Source organism: Dermacentor silvarum, chromosome 5 (assembly GCF_013339745.2).
Source record: "Dermacentor silvarum isolate Dsil-2018 chromosome 5, BIME_Dsil_1.4, whole genome shotgun sequence".
NCBI classification, from domain to species: domain Eukaryota; kingdom Metazoa; phylum Arthropoda; class Arachnida; order Ixodida; family Ixodidae; genus Dermacentor; species Dermacentor silvarum.
The window spans coordinates 94,332,410-94,352,607 of record NC_051158.1 but is presented as its reverse complement, the minus strand read 5'-3'; the positions used below and the strand labels follow the sequence as shown (position 1 = coordinate 94,352,607).

Here is a 20,198-nt window from a genome sequence, read left to right as displayed (position 1 = left end):
AAACATTATACGCATCCATATGTAGGGAGCCATTAAAGATTTGAAGAATTATTGACCCATTACCTTGCTTTCAGCATTGTATAAAATATTCACCAAGGTAATTTCCAATAGAATCAGGGCAACCCTTGACTTCAGCCAACCAAGAGAACAGGCTGGCTTGAGGAAAGGATATTCTACAATGGATCATATCCATGTCATCAATCAGGTAATAGAGAGATGTGCGGAGTACAATCAACCTCTCTATATGGCTTTCATACATTATGAAAAATCATTTGATTCAGTACAGATACCAGCAGTCATAGAGGCATTGCACAATCAAGGAGTACAGGGGGCATATGTGAATAGCTTGGCAAATATCTACAAGGATTGCACAGCAACCTTCGTTTTCCACAAGAAAAGTAGAAAGGTACCTATCAAGAAAGGGGTCAGGCATGGAGGCGCAATCTCTCTAATGCTATTCATTGCATGCTTAGAAGAAGTATTCAAGCTCTTAGACTGGGAAGGCTTAAGAGTGAGGATCAACGGCGAATATCTCAGCAACCTTTGGTTTGCAGATGACATTGCCCTATTCAGCAACAATGGGGACGAATTACAGCGAATGATTGAGGACCTTAATCGAGAAAGTGTAAGTGTGTGGTTGAAGATTAATATGCAAAGACAAATATAATGTTAAATAGCCTGGCAAGGGAACAAGAATTCAGGATCGCCAGTCAACCTCTAGAGCCTGTAAAGGAGTACGTTTATCTAGGTCAATTACTCAGAGGGGACCCAGATCACGAGAAAGGAATTTACAGAAGAATAAAATTGGGTTGGAGTGCATACGGCAAGCATTGCCAAATCCTGACTGTGAGCTTACCACTGTCGTTGAAAAGAAAAGTGTACAATCATTGCATTCTACCGGTGCTAACATATGAGGCAGAAACTTGGAGGTTAATAAAGAAGCTCGAGAACAAGTTAAGGGCCGCACAAACAGCGATGGAGCGGAAAATGTTAAGCCTATTGTTAAGATGCAGGAAGAGAGCGGTGTGGATCAGAGAACAAACAGGCATAGCCGAATTCTAGTTAACATTACTAGGAAGAAATGGAGCTGGGCAGGCCATGTAATGTGATTGCAGGGGTAATTACCTACTAATCCTTACCCATGAATGTGGGAGCGTTTACACTGTCACCAAAGGTGGGGGGCGATGATGTCGCATGCCCTTTTGTCAGGCCTAAATGCCTACGAACAAAGGACCCATAATGGCAAGAACCTTTTACGAGGTCTATGACCTGCGGGAGACGGTGCCAAGAATTACCCAATTGAAGAACAGCCCAGTCGTCAAAAGCTCATCGAGGCCAGCGTAGGATTTGAAAAAAACATTGCTTTGACGGAGTGCTTGTTAATTGCCGGTGCGCATGTCACTTGTGGTATTCTATGAGAGCGGGCCTGCGGACAACAAATTACGCAGAAACGTGAAGACAGAAATTTGAGGCGCCCATGCAGCGAGGCATCGCAAAGAGCGTGGGAATAGGAGAGGAAGAGCCATGATGGAAAAGAATGTCAAACGCTTGCCTAAAGTCTCAAAACTCTGCTAACGAGATCAGGCACAATCCAGTAGGTGGTTGAATTTATGTTACCGCATTGATTAGGGGAATGTTGAGACGGGCCAGCAGTTGCCACCTGCCCTTTCTGTTGTTTACCGAAATGTACTTAAAGACTCTCTGGAACCCATTCCTTTCAGCCTAGGCTGTAATGACTAAACTGATAGATCAGTAAGACTTCGTACGATGCAACGCCAGTCTGGGCCATAACCACTTGGTGGTCGAACAGTGTGACTCAAGTGATTGTGTGTAGAGACAGTTGTCCTAGGGTCTAACTTAGGAAAAGTAGAAGAGTAAGGGGCTATTTTAGTTCTGTGTTTTTCATCAGTGTTCTTGTGCACACTCTGCATTTGACTGTGTAAATATTTTCATTGCAATATATCTCCAAGTTTGTTACCTAAACTGCCTCCTGCTTCATCAACAGCGATTATCATATTGAAGAGATCTGATCAACTTCAAGGAGAAAGAACTTCCTTTCAACTTTATTTTCACATTTTCCCTGCTTTTCTTACAAAGAAAAAAGAAAGAAAAAAATGCAAGGGCAAGGAAAAAAAGCTGCATAACAGCAGCTTGACGGGATTCCTTCCCCTTTCAATTGGCATCAGCTATAGCAAATAAAAATATGGGTTACAGAAGTAAAAAAAACATATTCACATCTACAAACATCTATATTTCAGTACATTTACCTGCAATATTTAAGGTTCTTCATGCACAATCGATAAGGAAATCTAGATACACGCTAAGGTTTACGCTATACAGGTTCTTATTGTGAAATATCAGCATTATCCAGCGGAACATAAAAAAATTCAGTACAAAAGGAAAAAATAAAGAAGAGGTTCGAGACATGGTAACCAGCAAGGGAATTTTGTGCAAATAAGATTATGCAGTCCCAAAAAACTGGGCATGACGCAAGAAGCGCAACGTGAAATTTGTTATGGCGGGAACTGCCCTGCGCCAGCCTTCTTTGCAATGCAGCATGCATGACGCACTTCTTTCTTCTATTGTAGCTCTTCGCAGTGAGGTACGAAAGACAATCCACACTGGGCAAACGGAGGACGCGTAATAAAGGAAAGCATTGCTCATGTGGCTAATGCATTCACAAAAAGAATTTGGTCACAGCTGTTGTCTTGGTGCATTGGAAGTGTGCAGCCAAAAGCACCCACTTTCAAACGTTTCTGCGTGGTGGCACAAATGGCCTAATTTGCCCCTCCACTTCTGGCAGTGGGAGGGGGAGCAAGTGTCTCTCTTATCACCGGTAAATACGCCTATGACAGGTAATACTTTTTTTCAGCATGTACTCTCATAGCAAAGCTATTTCCATGCTGGATGCAACTTTGTTGCAATAAGGCTTAATTATAATGATGTAAGAATATACTACTAGTTGAACAAGGTTTGCCTGTAGGGCTCAACGTTCAGCAACATATTGTTTGTGAACATGCATAATAACCTATTTTCAATTAAAGTAAGGACCCAGAGGAACTTTATTCTATCCAGAAAAAAAAAAGGGGAAAAAAAGATGGTGAGAGGTGTGCTGCAGCCTGTGCCTATGGTTTACTGATTCTATCAGGTGAAGCAAAGTCAACAAATCAATGAGGCTGTTCCCACAATCATTTGTCTAACAAAAACTTGATTTATTACTTCTTCCGTCCCTTCTTGTGCTTTGCATTTTGCGATCGATTCCTGCCCTTGTGGTTGAGACCACCTTTCTTCTTCGAGGACATCTCCTTTCCGTGGTGTTTTTTGCCTGCCTTCCGTCGTCTGGGGTTTTCGGACACCCTGCAGGGGTGGACAAAAACGTCAAATATTAGAAAGCATGTTTAATTGGCCAATGCGTACAACTGGTACCTCAGCTGTATTAGCATGCTATGCATGGTTAAGGGGAGATGCGGGTCGAAAAATCGCGTTTTTCGCGAACATTTTCGCTTTTGAGATTTTGCTTCTAAAATTATTTTTGGTCATTAAACTCTTACTTTCCTAAATATCAAGGCTGAATTCGAACGAGAAATCGGTGAAAAATCGATCTGCATCAGCCAAGGTAGCTCTCTAAGTCACGAATTTGCGCGTATAACGGCTGTTTTAGAACACCCGCCTCTCGGAAACTCGACGTCGTCCGCCATTGCAGTTTGTTCAGTGAGATAGATCAAGCCTTATTCTAGCATACAGGACTTCCTCCAGTTTCGTATTTTGGTTAAAAAAAGCCGTATCGAAGTCAGCTTTCAGCCAACTTTCAGCCGATCTGGCCGTCCCGACTGGTCACGTGATAGTCAGCCCCGCTCACGGAGCGCTTGCGAAGGTCAGCGCTTGCCGCGCGTTTCTACATTTCTCTTAGTCCGCAATGGATCACTCGAAGAAGCGTGATTTTCGAGCTCGGAAATATGGAAGCAAGAACAAGTATCAAGGGCGTCGACGTAGGCCGAAACGCAAAGCGACTGTGGAAGAACGCGACTCGCCTACCGCTAGGCCTAATCAGGGCTGCGGGGATACGGTGGCTCGCGGGAACTCCGATGATATCGACGACGCCGCGATCAAGTTTATCAGCGCATCCGAAAAAAAGATAGGACATTTCGAAAACGAGAGAACAAGAAGTGGTGATGGTTCCGTGAACGGAGTAATCTGCGACATCGGTGCGCTTACAGCAATGGTAAGCGGTGCCGTTTGCCCAACGTGCCACACTACTGGACTCGTCGTCCGTGACTCCGCAAGCAAACGTAAGGGCCTCTCTGCATTCCTCGAGCTCTACTGCAATAACAGTGAATGCCCCGAGTCAGTGCTTTCCGCCGCGCATAGCTCACGGCGTGTTGTGCCAGAAGGACATCCGATCGGTACCAGTGCAGAACGGAGCTATCGAAGCGGCAGCTCGCGTGACAGCTTCGCCGTGAATGTGAAAGTTGTAGTGGCCGCGCGTGCGATAGGCATCGGACATGAACAGCTGTCGCGTTTTTGCGCTTTTCTTGGCTTGCCAACGCCCATGCATCACAAGAGTTTTATTGCAATTGGCAAAAAAGTTCATGCCGCAGCTGTCAAAGCTGTGCAAGAAAATCTCGCGAAGGCAAGAATTATAACTAAAGAGAAGGCGGATGGAGCTGATGTTGCTGTCATGTATGATGGAACATGGCAGAAAAGAGGGCATAAAAGCCATAATGGAATAGGCACTGCTGTGTCTGTGGACACTGGTTTGTGCCTAGATTTTGAGGTGCTCTCAAACTACTGCCTTGCCTGTAGCCGACATAAAGACTTGGGTACTGATGAGGAAATATGGCAGGCATTTCACAGTCCCGTTTGTGAAAAAAACACAGAGTGCTCCTCTCATGCTATGGAGACTGAGGCAGCTTTGCGTATATGGAGGAGGACGCCATCATACGAGACACCATTGCGCCTCACGAAGTTCCTCAGTGACGGGGATAGCAAAGCATACACTGCTGTTGCTGAAGCCAAGGTGTATGGTGAACTAGTTGTGGACAAGGAGGAATGCACAAATCACGTAGCCAAGCGTCTAGGCACTGCACTTAGGAAGCTTCCAACACGACTTCCACGTGGAGAAAAGTTGAAAGATGGCACAATTCAGAAGCTGCAGAACTATTATCGCATTGCTATAACCACCAACAGGGGTGATCTCCTGAAGATGTATCGTGCTATCTGGGCATCATACTTTCACTCATCATCCAGCAACACTGCAGGCAGCCACAGATACTGTCCAGAAGGGGCGACTTCCTGGTGCAAACACAGGCGAGCTGAAGCTCTTGGGGAGCCTACACCAGACCACACCCCAATCCTCACGAAGGCTCAGGGGTTGGCTGTGCTTCCTATATATAAGCGCCTCACGGATGAAAAACTGCTGGTTCGCTGTCTACAAGGAAAGACCCAAAATGCTGCAGAATCTTTGAACAGCAAAATCTGGCTTCTCTGTCCGAAGACTAAGTTTGCATCTCGGACAGCAGTGGAAACTGCAGCCGCAATGGCTGTGTTATGGTTCAACAAGGGACATTCAAGCTTCGAACACGTCCTTCAAGAGCTTGGTGTACTGCCACCTGATGAACTGATCACCTTGGGCCAATCCCGTGACCACAGAAGAATTCAAAGAATGTCTGCATGTGAGACAGCTGAGGCAAGGGCTCATCGTCGCCACGCGGCAAAGAGAGTGCGCCTTGATGACTCCATTCTCCAGCGCCGAGAAGGACGAACCTATGGTGCTGGGCGTTTTTAAAGGCACTGACTGTGGAAAGGGTGGATTGTCCTATGCTATCACAAAGTTTCATGCAAATCCCACAGTATATTGAAGAATAAACATGTTTACAACTTTCAAATGCATTTTTCTCAATTTGCATTTTGAGGCAATTCTGACATGTGGTGCACAAACTTTCATGCACTTAAAATTGTCCTATCTTAATGAAATTTTGCACAGAGCGTCTTCAAACACTCTAAAGTACTGATATCTATATAAAGTTGCAATATACATTACAGATATTTTGTTTCATAACTTGAAATGCCGATGGGGTAGATGTAAAATATAGATTTGGTACTCTCGATTTTTTAAAAAAAAGGTAGCATGTTATGCCCACATTTGAGGTTCTTTTCAGTAATATACTGCTCATGTGCAGCAAAATGAGCTATATTGGGATTCTGTGTGAAAATTTTTAATAAGCTAAAAAGTGTGCACAAAAAACCCTATATTCTGTTAGCAAAGTTGTTGGAACTCTGGAACTATTGTAGCTACAAGAAAACCAATTACAGTTTTGAAATCGGCATCACAAACTCTACTAATATCTAAAATTTCAATGTTCTAGGTCAAGAAATAAAGAAAAACCTTTTTCGAGTAGCATCTCCCCTTAAAGGAGTATCGACAAGAAAAGTTTTTTTACCCGCATTTTTTTCTTGTTTATTTCATTTTTGAAGATGCTGTATGTTCTATAATTATGGTACAAAGCCTCAATTTTTGAAGAGCACCACAAATAATAATAATTAACATCTTTTACACAACCCGTTCAAAACACACACTGCGCACATCACGGTTTCGGATGTGGAAAAGGACTCATCACACCACTGTCACGTGTGAGACCATGTGACTGCTGCATCCGCATGCGGCAGTCACGTGGTCTCACAAATAGCTTTAAAGCCCGCCGGTCAATCTAATGTGATGCTTGAAGACCATACAGTGGCCGTGTCACTAAATGCTACGAAAATGGCCCTTCCAGTTGCTCGTTTCTCTTGGAAACGCAGGATTAGAGCACTGCACGGGCCGATTTTTGCGGCCCGGGCCCGGCCCGGGCCCGTTTTTACATTGGGCGGCCCGCCCGAGCCCGATCAAAACTTTTATGGCGAGACCCGGGCCCGGCCCGGGCCCGGAAATAATCTACGTTACCCGCCCAGCCCGGCCCGCCACCCCTTTAACTTAAGCCCGAGCCCGGCCCGCCACCCCTTTAACTTAAGCCCGAGCCCAGCCCGAGCCCGGCTCGAAACCGGCCTGAACCCGGCCCGAGACCGAAAATACATGTTTTTCAGAGTTGAGAAGCCCGAGAATAACTCGCAGAAAGCCTGAGCCCGGCCCGGGCCCGCGTCAAAAAACCCGAGCCCGGCCCGGGCCCGGGTCAAAAAGCACACGCCGTGCCCGAGCCCGTGAAAAAACTGCTCTACCCGGCCCGGCCCACGGCCCGGGCTGGGCCCGGGCAAGCCCGAGCCCGTGCAGTGCTCTACGCAGGATGACATGCTCTCCCCTCTTGTCCCATCGAGTGCTGAATGGACTCGGATTTTTGCGGAAAGGCCATAGCTGTTGTGTAAGTAAGTCTCAGTGATAAGTGGTACCGCGAGACTGCGACAAAGGATTTCATAATTTGATGAGTGTCTGTTTTTCACGTCCAAAGCTCCTTTACGATGAACATACCACCCTCTCAGGCACCTGCCTATGCGTCCGTCCTGCAAATAGCATTTCTTGCAAATTTCAGGTGCTAACATTCTAGAAAATGAATGAAGAGGACAGCACCATACTGTGTCCTCCAATGTTAATAAAGATGGTGTTTGTCTCTCTCAGTTGTGCTTTACCACAGTCATGCCAAGTTGGAAGAAAAGCAAGTGCTTTTACATGCAGCTAATGTAGTGAGCTAACAGTGCTATACAGTAAAACCTAATTAATTTGACCCAAGTTAATTCGGTAAATCGGACAATTCGAATTTGTCCTCTGGTCCCGGCAATTCGGACGACGAGGAGCTGAAAAAGCTGCTCTCCGGCGTTACCATCGCGCAGGGCGGCGTGTTGCCCACACTTGCTGATTTGGCCCACCCTTCAAGCACGGCAAGTGAGGAGCGCCGCAAATGTGCGATTTAAAAGAGAAAAAAAAAAAAAATGTGCTAGCGTCCAACAGAAACGAAGTGGCGAAGTCGGCATCACCAGCCATTAGCAGAAAATGATAGGAATACCAAAACGCTTCTTGTTTATTTGTATTTATGGCCTTTATTCTAGCGTTTGATGCTACACGACACCGCGTTGGGTGGTGCATTTAAAAATGCATAGTGATCACGGTTCCGTCTGCAGCGGTTATCCTAACAGTAGTTTCATTTTGACTCGATGCGCACGTGGCTTTCAGAACTGCGCAGTCACCATCTATGATGATGCCGATTGTGACCCTGCTTTTGCCTGCAGCAGCTGCGGCAAACAGTCGTTACATTTTAAAATATGATTTGTAGTCGATGCGATTATTCCCCTATAATAATGCCCTTAACTCAATGCGCATTGGCTGCGTGCCTTCAGAAGTGCACTGAATATCGGAACTCGAAAACTGAACTCGTGATAGCGGCGTCGATAGCGACCACAGTTTCGTTTGCAGCGAATGCTGCAAACTCAGTGCAACGCATCAGCAATAGCACAGCCTGCATGCTGGCATCGAATCTTCTGGCTACATCACGATACATGGACGATTTGTTGCCAACCAGCTCACTGGCAAAAAAATAAGCGCTGCGAGCACGGTAGTAAAAACATGTCTCGTATGACGACGTGGGTTTTGCACTGCAGCCACAATGCGAAATAAGCCACAAAACCCTCGCCAGTGCGACTGCTAATCGGACACGAGATGACAAGAATTGCAGCTTCTGCACTGCTTTTGTGCAATACATTGCAGTCCACTTACGATACCACATATAACTATATAGCGGTTATAACGATGAGTCGACTTAAGAGTATCAACTTATGTGTTAGGGCTATGAGAAAAAAACCCATATATAACGATGTTATTCACCGCATATGGGATATAACAATCGAAATCTTGCTTCTGGGCGGTGTTTTTCATGCAGAATAATCGTGAAATTTGCCTTTTAACTGACATGGTGCGAAGTTTGCCTACGTGAGTTCGTATCTGCAGCCATTACCATGCAGCGCATCCCGCCCGTGTGCCAATTGCGAAAGCCACGGAGAGCATCGCAAGTTGGCGCAGAGTGCACAAGATGGCGCCAGCTACTTCGCGTCGTCGCCGGTGGTCGTGCGAGCATCCATAGAAGAGGAGGAGTAAAAAAAGCAATAAGCGAGCTGCGCCTGCCTTCCCTTTCTCTCTCTCTAGGCATAGAGAAAGACATACTTTTTTTTTTGTTTCTCTATGCTCTAAGCGAGCGCAGAAATGCATCGCGGAAGCAGCGGGAGGTGCGCTTGAGACAAAGCTGCAAAATTTGCAGACTCGAAGTACGAGCTCGCGCAGTCGATGATATCGACGATTATGACAACCGGGAGCATGAAGGCTAGAAGCGTATAGAAGAAGTAGGCATGCCGACCAACGGAAAAGGGGGGGGGGCTTTGTGCGCTCGGATGTGCCTGCGCGCCGGCGCTTTCTTCCCACGCAGACGTAACGTGGACGCGAAGCAGCTGGCGTCATCTTGTGCACGTTGCGCCAACTTGCGATGCTCTCCGTGGCTTTCGTTTGCAATCGGTGCATAGGCGGGTTGCGCTGCGCGGTAATGGCGGCAGATACGAACTCGTGTAGGCAAACTTTCGCCCCTGTCTCGATTAAGGGCAACTTAGGAACGCAAATTTCACGATGATTTTGCATGAAAAATGCTGCCCAGAAGCAAAATTTCTATCGTTATATCCGATATGCGGTGAATAACATATCGTTTTATATGGGTTTTTTCTCATAGCCCTAATGCATAGGTTGATACTCTGAAGCCTTTCTTCTTCTTTTCTGGGGTTCTATATGCCAAAACCAGTTCTGGTTATGAGGCACGCCATAGTGGAGGGCTCCGGATTAATTTTGACCACCTGGGGTTCTTTAATGTGCACTACAAATACTCTTAAGTCGACTCATCGTTATAACCGATTGTAGAAACTTCTTCCTCACTCACCTGCTATCATAACAAACAAAAAAGTTGCTCTTCCCTACTCAACTCTTTCCCTACCAAAGAGAAAATATGTGTTTTTTGGAGATTATGCCAGATTTTTTTTCTGAAAGAACTACTGCACACAATATTTTCTGTAATACATAAACAAAAAGCAGAATGAATGCACTTTTCATGCATAAAAGTTTTATTAACAAGATGTATGTCATAAAAGAGATATACAGTGCAGTCCACATATAACGATACCATATGTAACGATATATCGGTTATAACGATGAGTCGACCTAAGAGTATCAACTTATGCATTGGGGCTATGAGAAAAAAACCCATATATAACGATATATTATTCACCGCATATTGGATATAACGATTGAAATTTTGCTTCTGGGCAGTGCTTTTCATGCAGAATAATTGTGAAAATTGCGTTCCTACGTTGCCCTTAACCGAGACGGGGCGAAAAGTTTACCTACGCGAGTTCGTATCTGCCGCCATTACGGCGCAGCGCATCCCGCCCGCGCGCCGATTGCGAAAGCCACGGAGAGCATCGCAAGTTGGTGCAGCGTGCACAAGATGGCGCCAGCTGCTTCACCCCTGCGTCCCCGGCGGTCGCGCGAGCAGAGGGCGGAAGAAAGGCGATTAGCAAAGGCAATGCCTCCTCTGGAGAGGGGCGCCTGCGCTCCCTGATGCACTCACTCTCAACGGAAGCAGCGGCAGGTGCGCCCCTTGAGACGAAACCACCGTGGACGAAACTAATTTTGCAAGAGGGGGGAGAAAGCGATAAGCAAGCGGCGCCTGCGCGGCCTATGCACCGCGGAAGCAGCGGGAGGTGCGCCGTCAAAGCGCAAAGCTGCGTCTCTCGAGACGAAGGCTGCAAATTTTGCAAGACTTGAAGTAAGAGCTCGCGCAGTGGATGATATTGACGATTATGAAAACCGGGAGCGCCGCGGTCATCAAGGCTAGAAGCAGTGTTCATGCCGATCAACGGAAAAGGCGGGCTTCGTGCGCCACGACGAAAACCCCATGGGCGAAAACCAACAAGGTGGTGTTTGAACTCTCGGAGCACAGTCACTACTGACGATGAAATAGGTGGTGCGTCGATGGAGGAGCTTCTGAGTGAAAATAGTGCTGCCTCGTTCTGCGAAGAGAACTCCGACGGGGCGATCGTTGTCGCGACAGACGGCGGCGTTGTGCGACGGAGGCGATGACAGCAGCAACAGTGACGAGATTGACAATGGCCCCCCCGCCTTTGACACCGACCCGAGGTTCAACCAAAGTGCAACATCCTCGATCGAGTCGCTCATTGAATTCATGCACACTAAATTATAGCCGCCAGTGTTCGCGCAGCAGATGGACGCGATGCACACGGCGGTTGTGAATCCGAAACTTCCGCGAAAGCAAGTGCAGATTTTTATTTCAGCGTGCCTAACGATTGAGACGCTATTTAGAGGTATAAATAAGTTTCATTTTTCACGGCCTACTTTCTATGACGTCGATTTTTTATCGCAAGTGTTAATTTCGGTTTCGGGACTGCAAAGGTATATTCGGCATTTTTTTTCTTCGCAGTCCAGATATAGCGATAATCGGTTATAACGATCGGATTTCTCGTTTTGTCGATATCGTTATAAGTGGACTGCACTGTAGATTGTCAAAATCAAGATTGTGGGATGAAATTGAACAAAGTTTGTAAAAACATGCTTGGGTATCTACTAAGAAAAAAATTTAAACAAAATTATGATATATAAAATGTATTGCTGTCTAACAGGCACTATCTCCGAAAAAATCAAAATTTTTCATTGAACCGGTATTCTTCTACAAAAATTTAACTACAAGCACAGCAGTTGGGCGTGCCAGGCTGCAACCGCAGATGTTCTGGGCTGGCTTGCATCGTCGTCACTTTCAGACTCAAAGTCCGACGAAAAGTCAACGTCCTCTGACTCATTGCTGCTCGATGCATTGATAAGATCAGCCGCAGAGGCAGCGGAATCGCAAGATCTGCCATTTCCTGAATCGCGCGCAGCGTGCTGCTTCTGGAGCCGGACATTTTTGCGTTCTGCTTTGATGATCGCGAAACTTCGGAGGGCACTTCAAAATCACTGCCAAGCGGGAACAATGCGGACTGCTCAGAAATGAAAAATATAGTTCTCCTCCTTCACGTCAGGATAGCGCAGTATGTCCATTAGCAGCGCAGGAAGGTCTCGAAAGCGGCGTGCTCAAACCATCGATAGTGGGCTAACGATGCCCAATGGGCGCGGTACGGAAAGAGTTAATACAGTAGTTCTCAGCCACTGGATGTGTCGGGACCCTTTGTGGACCAGTGGAAGTGATGGGGGGAGGGTAGAAATAAACACAACATGCGGCATGAGACAGGTGCCTTTTATTGCTACCTGCCAAAGCATAGTGAAACCAAAGTGCCACATTAATTCAATTTGGACAGCTTGCCAATATGTGGTGTGGTCACACTTAAGCAGAATTGTAATCTGCAGCCACATTCAACCTGTTTCTGTACTTGTTTTTCAAGTATGCAAGCCTGGAAAAAGCATGCTCGCATGCATACGAGGTCTGTTAGAAAAGTATCCTACCTTTTTTTTCTTTTTTGCGAACACCTGATGAATATAAAACAAGCGCGCTTGCATCAGCCAACCTTGAACCTTCGTGCACATGCGCGAATTTTTTTCCTGCCTGCCGATAGCGTCAGTCGCTGGGACGCAGCGTTTGAGTGAGGTAGTGCGCAGTGCTCTCGTCGTTTTTTTTTTATTGCAAAGGAAAATGACGGAGCGACTGGAGCAGCGCTACTGCATCAAATTTTGCCAGAAACTGGAGGACAGCCAAGTGGAAACCATTCGGAAGATTCAGATGGCTTTTGGTGACGATGCTATGAGCAGCACACTGATCAAGGAGTGGTACAACCGGTTTAAAGATGGCCGCATATTGGTGGAGACCACGCTCCGGTCGGCCATCAACATGCCGAAATGACCAGGTCATTGCCGAAGTGAACACTGTGGTGATGCGGGACCGTTGTGTGACTATCCGAGAAATTGCGGAAGAGGTGGGCATCAGCACTTTTTCTGCACATTCCATTATCACCAAAGATTTGTCCATAAAGAGACTTGCGGCGAAATTTGTGCCGAAGGTGCTCACGGTGGAGCAAAAGCAACTTCATGTTGAAGTCTCACAGGACATGCTGGATTCCACAAACACTGATCCCGACTTCATGAACACCATAATCACTGGTGACGAGTCTTGTGTGTAGGGGTACGGTCCGGAAACCAAATCCCAGTCGCCACAGTGGAAGCATTCCCAAGTCACCAAGACCAAAGAAGGCCCGCCAAGTGCGCAGCAACGTCAAAGTGATGCTGACTGCTCTCTTTGACTCCTGCGGTATGGTACCATGAGTACGCACCACAAGGTCAATCACCAAAGAGTACTACAGGGATGGCCTCCGTCGCCTATGTGATGCTGTGCGGCACAAGAGGCCGGAGTTGTGGTCAACAGGAAATTGGCGCATCCATCACGACAATGCTCCTGCACATTCCTCGCACTTGATTCAGACTATTTTGGCAAAAAACCAGACTCCTGTAGTTCAACAGGCTCCTTACTATCCTGATATGGCCCCCTGCGACTTCTGGCTTTTTCCCAAAATCAAGAGGCCATTGAAAGGAGCGCGATTTCAGACAAGAGAGGACATTATGGCTGTAACGACAGCTGAGCTAAACTCCATTCTGAAAGAGGGCCTTCTCGGAATGCTTGAAACAATGGTAGCACTGCTGGGAGAAGTGTGTGGAGTCCCAAGGAGACTACTTTGAGGGTGATTAGGTTTCCAAAGCTCCAGTTATGCCAGTCTTTTTTTCTTTGGCCAAAGGTCGGATACTTTTCTAAAAGACCTCGTATGCCATAGAAAACTGCAACAAAAATTTGGAGGACTTAAAGTTTTGCCTTTAAGAGCAGAACGCAACAGCATTCAAAGATCCCTGGCTGCTTATTGGGCTTTTTTCTCGTATACAGTAAAAGCTTGATAATTCGAATTTCGCAGGGACGATTAACGAGTTCAAATTAAACCGAATTCAAACTAACAAAGTCATTAAAAACAGCCAGAATTGACACCAGGTTGCAAGAAAGCACTTGTAACTCACAATATTTTTCGAGCAAAATAATCTGTGATCACTTTTTGCTTCTTTGCTTTGAAAGCGATGGCCATCAGTTTGTATTCCAAAACGTGGTCGTGACGCATAGCTACATCATCAATTTCCTTGAAGTTGAAAAATAGGTGCCCGACACCGAGCGCCTTCATTACAGTTCCCAACGGATTTTTCGGACTTGATGGATATTCCAGACTTCATAAATGCAGAGTTAGGGTTTCCATAAGCTGATGCAATTTCGCTGACCGATTTTTCAGACAAATTTAGGCCCCAAAGTTCAATTTTCTGGACTAAATCGCTCGTTCCGAGCCCCGCAACCCGATCGTGGAGGACCTCAGTTCGGCGGTGCGCAGTTCAAATTAATGGTGGAGGAGCCGATGCTCGTGCGAAATAATGAGTTGGTTTACCCATAGATGCATATGCTGCGTGGCCAGACCGCGACAGTTCAAATTATCCAAAAGTTTGAATTAATGAGGTGCGAATTAATGAGCTTTTACTGTATTCAAATTACAATCCGACGCTATCACGTCTGTAGGTTGTGGTTAAGTCGTACTTTACAATTTTTCTGACAGATTTTACTTTCAGAAATTCAATTTTTGTTCACTAATGCTTTGCATCACGCAAAGGGCCTGCCCGGTCGGGGTGGTTCGGGATGATGTGGTTCAGCAAGATTATTTCCGCCAATGACACCGGCGCTTATGCCGGATTATCTGCGACACGGGGCCCTTAATGCTGGCACGTTAAAAGCTTAACAGCCATCTCATGGAGAAGGGGAAACATTTCTGCAGTTCCCCAACCAGAATGCCCTAAGATTTGAAGTAGGCACGGCCTTCTTTCTTTTTTTTCTTCTTTTTTGCGGGTGTGGCTCTTGCGGACCCCGAAAATGGCTTCGCATCCCCCAGTTGAGAACCACTGCCTTCATATATATATATAATGCAAAATTTCAGCACAGCTGAAATTTTGCATTAAGGAGTATCATAATCATCGGTGATTTTTCATTCAATGTGCATCACAACCCTTACTCCTGCACCAGTGAAATCCCCCCCCCCCACCCCTGATATTGAACACAAGCTCGGAGTGCGAAACAGAAGAACAAGGTGTGGCAAGAATATATAGACACTTCAGTGAGATCTGCACCACTACCAAAGATTATCAAATAAAATTGGAGAAATACACTCACTCTATCTCTTCCTGGTGAATGAACTGGTTGGCCGCCTGAAACACAGAAAAGCAAATATAAAATGTGACCAAAGCATCGCCAGCTTACACCTTACGGTGAACAATCATAAATGAAAAAAGTTTAGGACATCTATAGCAGGGCTTCTAATGGAGCTAATGTCTTTGGGCTCCTTGGATTGCTTTTTGTCTTCCCAGAATGACCAATGAGGTTTCACTACAACAACTGTTCTGACAAAAGTTAGGCATGCAGTTACGGACACAGGAGGAAACGGACAACACAAACAGACTATCAGCTGAAGAGTCTAACAGTGGTGGACAAGAAGAGGAACAGTTTGACGGGTGGCGATGCCATTCCTGAGCCTGCACAGATAAGTTTTGTGTCTACCTTCTTTTCCATCATTGTGCAACCTTTCAGTTAATATTCGCCATTTGTGTTGTCCGTTTCTCTGTTCTTCTGTCCGTGTCTGTATGTCTAACTTTTACAGCGAAGCTGTTAAAGGCTAGTTCCCCCAGGATCGTGTCCGCGTGTAGAAAAAAACTATCATCATCAGCATTTCGACTCCACGTGCATGGCGGTTTCCCGCCAGTTGTGCCTTCGCACAGGTGTCAAAACGGATGACTAACATGAGTGAGAGGTCATGACATCAATAACATCACATGCTCGTCAGTTACGTCACGATTAACGATAATAAAATCACGTTGTGGCACATACCCCCATTGTGGCACATACCCCCATATGAGTCGCCGAGAGCAGCAACGGGAGCGATCTCACGGGATCCTGACGCTGCCGTGCATTGTGCCGTGGCTATGAATGCTGTGGCTCATATGCTAGTCTATGACGATGGGGCGGACTTTGTGCAGCAAACGCACTAACCGGCTATTGTGCTGGGCAAAAACGAGACACCGGTGTCCTTGCTCTTTTACGAACATGCCGAAGACGCTCACTATAATCAATGATATAGTAGAACCCCGCTGATACGTTTTTCACGGGACCGTAAAAAAAAAAAAAACGTAAGAGCCGGGAAATGCAAGAGCCGGGAAACAGGAAAAATTTAGAAATGGAAGTGCTGTTTAACTGCACACAGTATTATTTTAATTCTTACGTGTGAAGAAAACTCGTAGTTTCACCCGACAGCCGAAGTATCGATTGCGATAGCAAATTAGCAGACAGCTATACAAAGTACGAATAGTAGTTTTATCGTCCGTATAAACTTGTAAACATTTGCTCATTAACTATATCAACAAGCATGGTGTCAGCGCCCACAGGCAAACATGAAGACATCACATTCGATGAGCACGGACACGCGCTGTCAAACGCTGGCGTGAGGAATTTAAGCGCCGCTGCAGAAGCGAGCAAAGTGACCTTTGTGCTGTTGTCTATCGCTTGAACGCAAACTGAGCGCCCAGAACACACAGCATGCACAAAGCTACGAGCCCCTGACACACCTACACTGCGTAGACTCTACCCCCAACGTAGATCGCTTTCAAGATACGGCCCGCGACCGCGCGCCGCCGCGCAGTACGCAGTTGATGCCAGAGTATGCACAACACTGCCCGCTATCCCTCCCCCCTCGCTCCCTCGCCGGTGCCTCAAGCGCAACGGAAGAAAGCGCGCTTCCTCCATGCTTTTATTTCTTTCGCGCGTGAGATTTAGACGGGGTCGTCAGCTCCCCACGCATTCTTTCACTCGCACATACAGCATACGGCGCGCGGCGAGGGGTGTTATCGCCCTTGGACTTGATACGGAACAACTATGAGCCAAAACCAATTTTAGGGCAGCAACGCGTCATAGACACCATCTTTATATAGCAAATACGGATCTCAAGGGCCATACTTTTGCTGGCGGAAACCAAAAATACGTCATAAGTGTCGCCCCCGGCACTTTGGGCAGCCAATGCCATCGTCAAGCAACCAAGCCAAGCGACATGAAAAGTCAAAATGGCTGCTCGGGCCGGCGCGGGGTGGTAGTTCGCAACGTATGATGCGGGAAGGGTCCCACATTTGCGACGTAACAGCAGGGTTACCAATGCATTGGGTTCTATGAGAGCTGTGCCGGGACCGGCCGAAAACGACGTAATAGCCGGGAAAACGCAGCACCCGGGAACGTAACAGCGGGGTTCTACTGTAATATCTAAATTCACTACAGCAGACCCACCATAGTCACAGCTTCGCTGGCTTCCATCTTGACAGTAGTGGAGGGGCTCTGAATTTCTTTCCAACATGAATCCCTACCAACTAGCTCAACTTTCGGTTGTTCTAAAGAATGTTTTGGCACCTCATTATAACAGCCACATCTGACACAAAAATACCTTAATTATATCTCATATTCGTTCTAACCACACATTCATTACATGCTGATATTGGTGCGAAACCTATAACATTTGCTTTGTTACATCTGATAATTTGTTATAGTATCAAAGTGTCACTGAATCAATATTCAGTATCTTCTGAATGGCATGACTCATTAGCCAAAGCTTCACTGTCCAGTCCTTGCTGCAGCTGAAGTTTAATTGAACTGTCTTGCTGTAACTTGCACTACCATGACACAGTCTCACATTTCCTTATGCAAGTAAATGCAGGTCGTGAGCTTTCTGAATAATACGGATCTTCTTGATCTGTATCTCACTCCTCCATAAGATGGGTGTTCTTCGCAAATTTCTCCCTTTATCTTTCCTTCTTTCCTGGTGCCCCGCTTCTTTCAATAACTAAGGTCTAACTTCATTTTGCGCACACCAGAAACAAACATGCCAGCTTCTTGGGTTTCCTTAGTGGTGGATGTCTTCCCCATCGAAAAAACTTGTGTAAGTCCCACATCGAATAATCCTTAATGAACATACGAGAGGATGGGGGAGGGTCGTATGCTCACATATTATCATATGGCACAAATGCGATGCGACTATATGATTATATGAAGGTATCATAATGTTCCCATAGAGCATCATAGAGAGCATGCCCCACAATAGCTGGGAACGAGTTTTGGTATGGGATTCCCATACATTTATATAATCATCTGGGATTTGCCCCATATAACATGCGCGAACATACAAGTTTTTATATGGGACCCCCATGCTCATAAGCAGTTATTCGATATGGGGCTTATGTTTGTTTACATTGTTTTTTCTGCTCTTTTCAGGCTGGCAGCCTCTTGATAAGGCTCACAGACAGAGAGCCTCCATTTGTGCTGCACAAATTGACAGCCACTTCTGAATAAAATCATCTTTCCATACGTTGAAAGGAGTGGCCTATTAAGACTAACAGAAAAGGTGCTTTGCCAAGGAAAGGGAAACATAGTGAGTAATTTTCTTCTGGTGCGTTGTGCTGTTTCAGGCACCCAGCAAAACACAAGGAGAGTAGTGAGTAGTGACATTGTCCAACCTCTTGTGTTCTACTTCACATATACGAAGAAAAAATCAACATCGCAGGAAAGAGTGCCAGCCACATGCAGCTAACATTATTCATATGGTATAGTTCACTTTTCAAGATAGTTGCCAGTTTGCTTAAGCACAATGCACACTCAAATGAGACAGAACAGCAAAGCAAATGAAATTGACAAAAATGCCCAATTGTCCTAACACGGATTCAAGAATCGTGCCTGCTGGCAACTTCTCTGAGAAGTGAACTGTCTGCTCTGAATGAGTTGAATGTGACAGTCCTTCTTGTCTTGATTTTTTTTCCTTCATATTAGTTTCGCACCCAATAACACAAAAAGAATGTATGCAACAAGTAGTAATGAGTACTCAAGGATTGAAGGAGTAAGGTGGAAAGGTTACGCAGCATGATGATAGGAAACGGCAACCACGAGATGTAGTTGGCTGATGCAAGACAGAACTAAGATTGCGGGGAGAGTCCTCAATCCTTCAGCGGACAATAAACAAGGCCACTGCTTGTGCTGAAGAAAGGGCACGCTTAGCTTCTTCAGTTATTGTACAAAACAACATGAACAGAGACAGCAGTGGAAGGTAGAAATTGGGGCCACCCATTGTCAAACTCTCTGAGCACAATAGGGTAGGTGGAAGACTGATGCGATTAAAATTCATTCACAGCAAATATTCCATATCGAAAACAAAAACTAGAAAGAGCCCTTCAGAGCAAACTGCAGTGGAGGGGAGCTGATGAGAATCATTAATTTTGCAGGCATGGGGTACAGTAAGCTGCCACATGGCGCGGGCAATCGGAAATCGCTGGATGGGGCATTTGTCCTATAGTGGACTTAAAAAGTCCACTGATGATGACTGGTAATTGCAAGTCAGAGATGAACGGCGGAAAGCCTCCTGCCGGTGTTGCCACTCACCCGCTTGACGTCGAGCTTGGGTTTCTTGCGCTGCATGTCGTTGAACACCTTCAACTGAGCATCCCGCTCCTTCCTACTGTCTCTAAAGTTGGACTCAAACTGTGACAGAGAGAGAAAAAAAGAACAAGCAGGGCAATCACTCTCAGCATTGGACAGACACCGCGTGATGTGAGGGCTCTCTGGTGCCCTTGCACCAACAAAATTCTGAACCAGAACAGTATACCAAAATGGGGCACTGACATGTTGTAGCTGGTACACACCAGAACCGAAACAGCGCAAAAGGAAGGCGCTAATTACAAACAGCGCAAATTACAAACTGCTCTGCTGTGTTAGTGTTCTTGCTTGTACCGTCCTTTCGCGCTGTATCGGCTCCAGAATAACATCATGGGATTTAAGATCCTATAGGATATGAAGGCTGCCATAGTTGGGAGGGTGCTCCGTAATCTTGGTCATCTGGGATTCTTTTACTATGCGCCTAAGGTGACAGGCATAGGCGTTTTTGCATGCTGCTCCCATCGGAATGCGGCAGCTGTATTTGCAAATCAACGTTGGAACTTTGTTCTCAAATACAGAATACCATGGCCACAGATATACCACAGCAAGTACAACTGTTCTGGGCAATGCCGGAATTTTCCCAGCATTTTCCCAGCAAGATTCCGGCCTTGCAAATAGCATTAAAAATGCATTTAGTAGCAATTT

The 20,198-nt window shown here is 46.0% G+C and overlaps 2 protein-coding genes across 3 annotated transcripts in view; one reads left to right on the top strand and one right to left on the bottom strand.

Moving 5' to 3' along the window:
- Positions 1–20,198, bottom strand: part of LOC119453624 (ribosome biogenesis regulatory protein homolog) — a 219,022-nt gene that overhangs the window by 181,300 nt on the left and 17,524 nt on the right. The window contains exons 10-12 of one of the 2 annotated variants that reach the window (XM_037715682.2): positions 19,500–19,598; positions 15,210–15,244; positions 3,192–3,357 (exon numbers count right to left, since the gene is read on the bottom strand). In XM_037715682.2, coding sequence (XP_037571610.1) covers positions 3,216–3,357; positions 15,210–15,244; positions 19,500–19,598 — 276 coding nt within the window. In that variant the 3' untranslated portion in view covers positions 3,192–3,215. Of the gene's footprint in view, positions 1–3,191; positions 3,358–15,209; positions 15,245–19,499; positions 19,599–20,198 lie in introns of those variants that run through there. The other variant, XM_049668294.1, reaches the window with a different exon arrangement.
- On the top strand, positions 4,292–6,250 carry LOC119453623 (uncharacterized). The gene has a single exon (XM_037715681.2). The coding sequence runs from the start codon at positions 4,550–4,552 to the stop codon at positions 5,783–5,785; it is 1,236 nt and encodes a 411-aa protein (XP_037571609.1). The 5' UTR covers positions 4,292–4,549; the 3' UTR covers positions 5,786–6,250.

Bases quoted from the DNA above. Each gene is read 5' to 3' on its own strand.
- LOC119453623 (XM_037715681.2), top strand. From the start codon at position 4,550: ATGCATCACAAGAGTTTTATTGCAATTGGCAAAAAAGTTCATGCCGCA.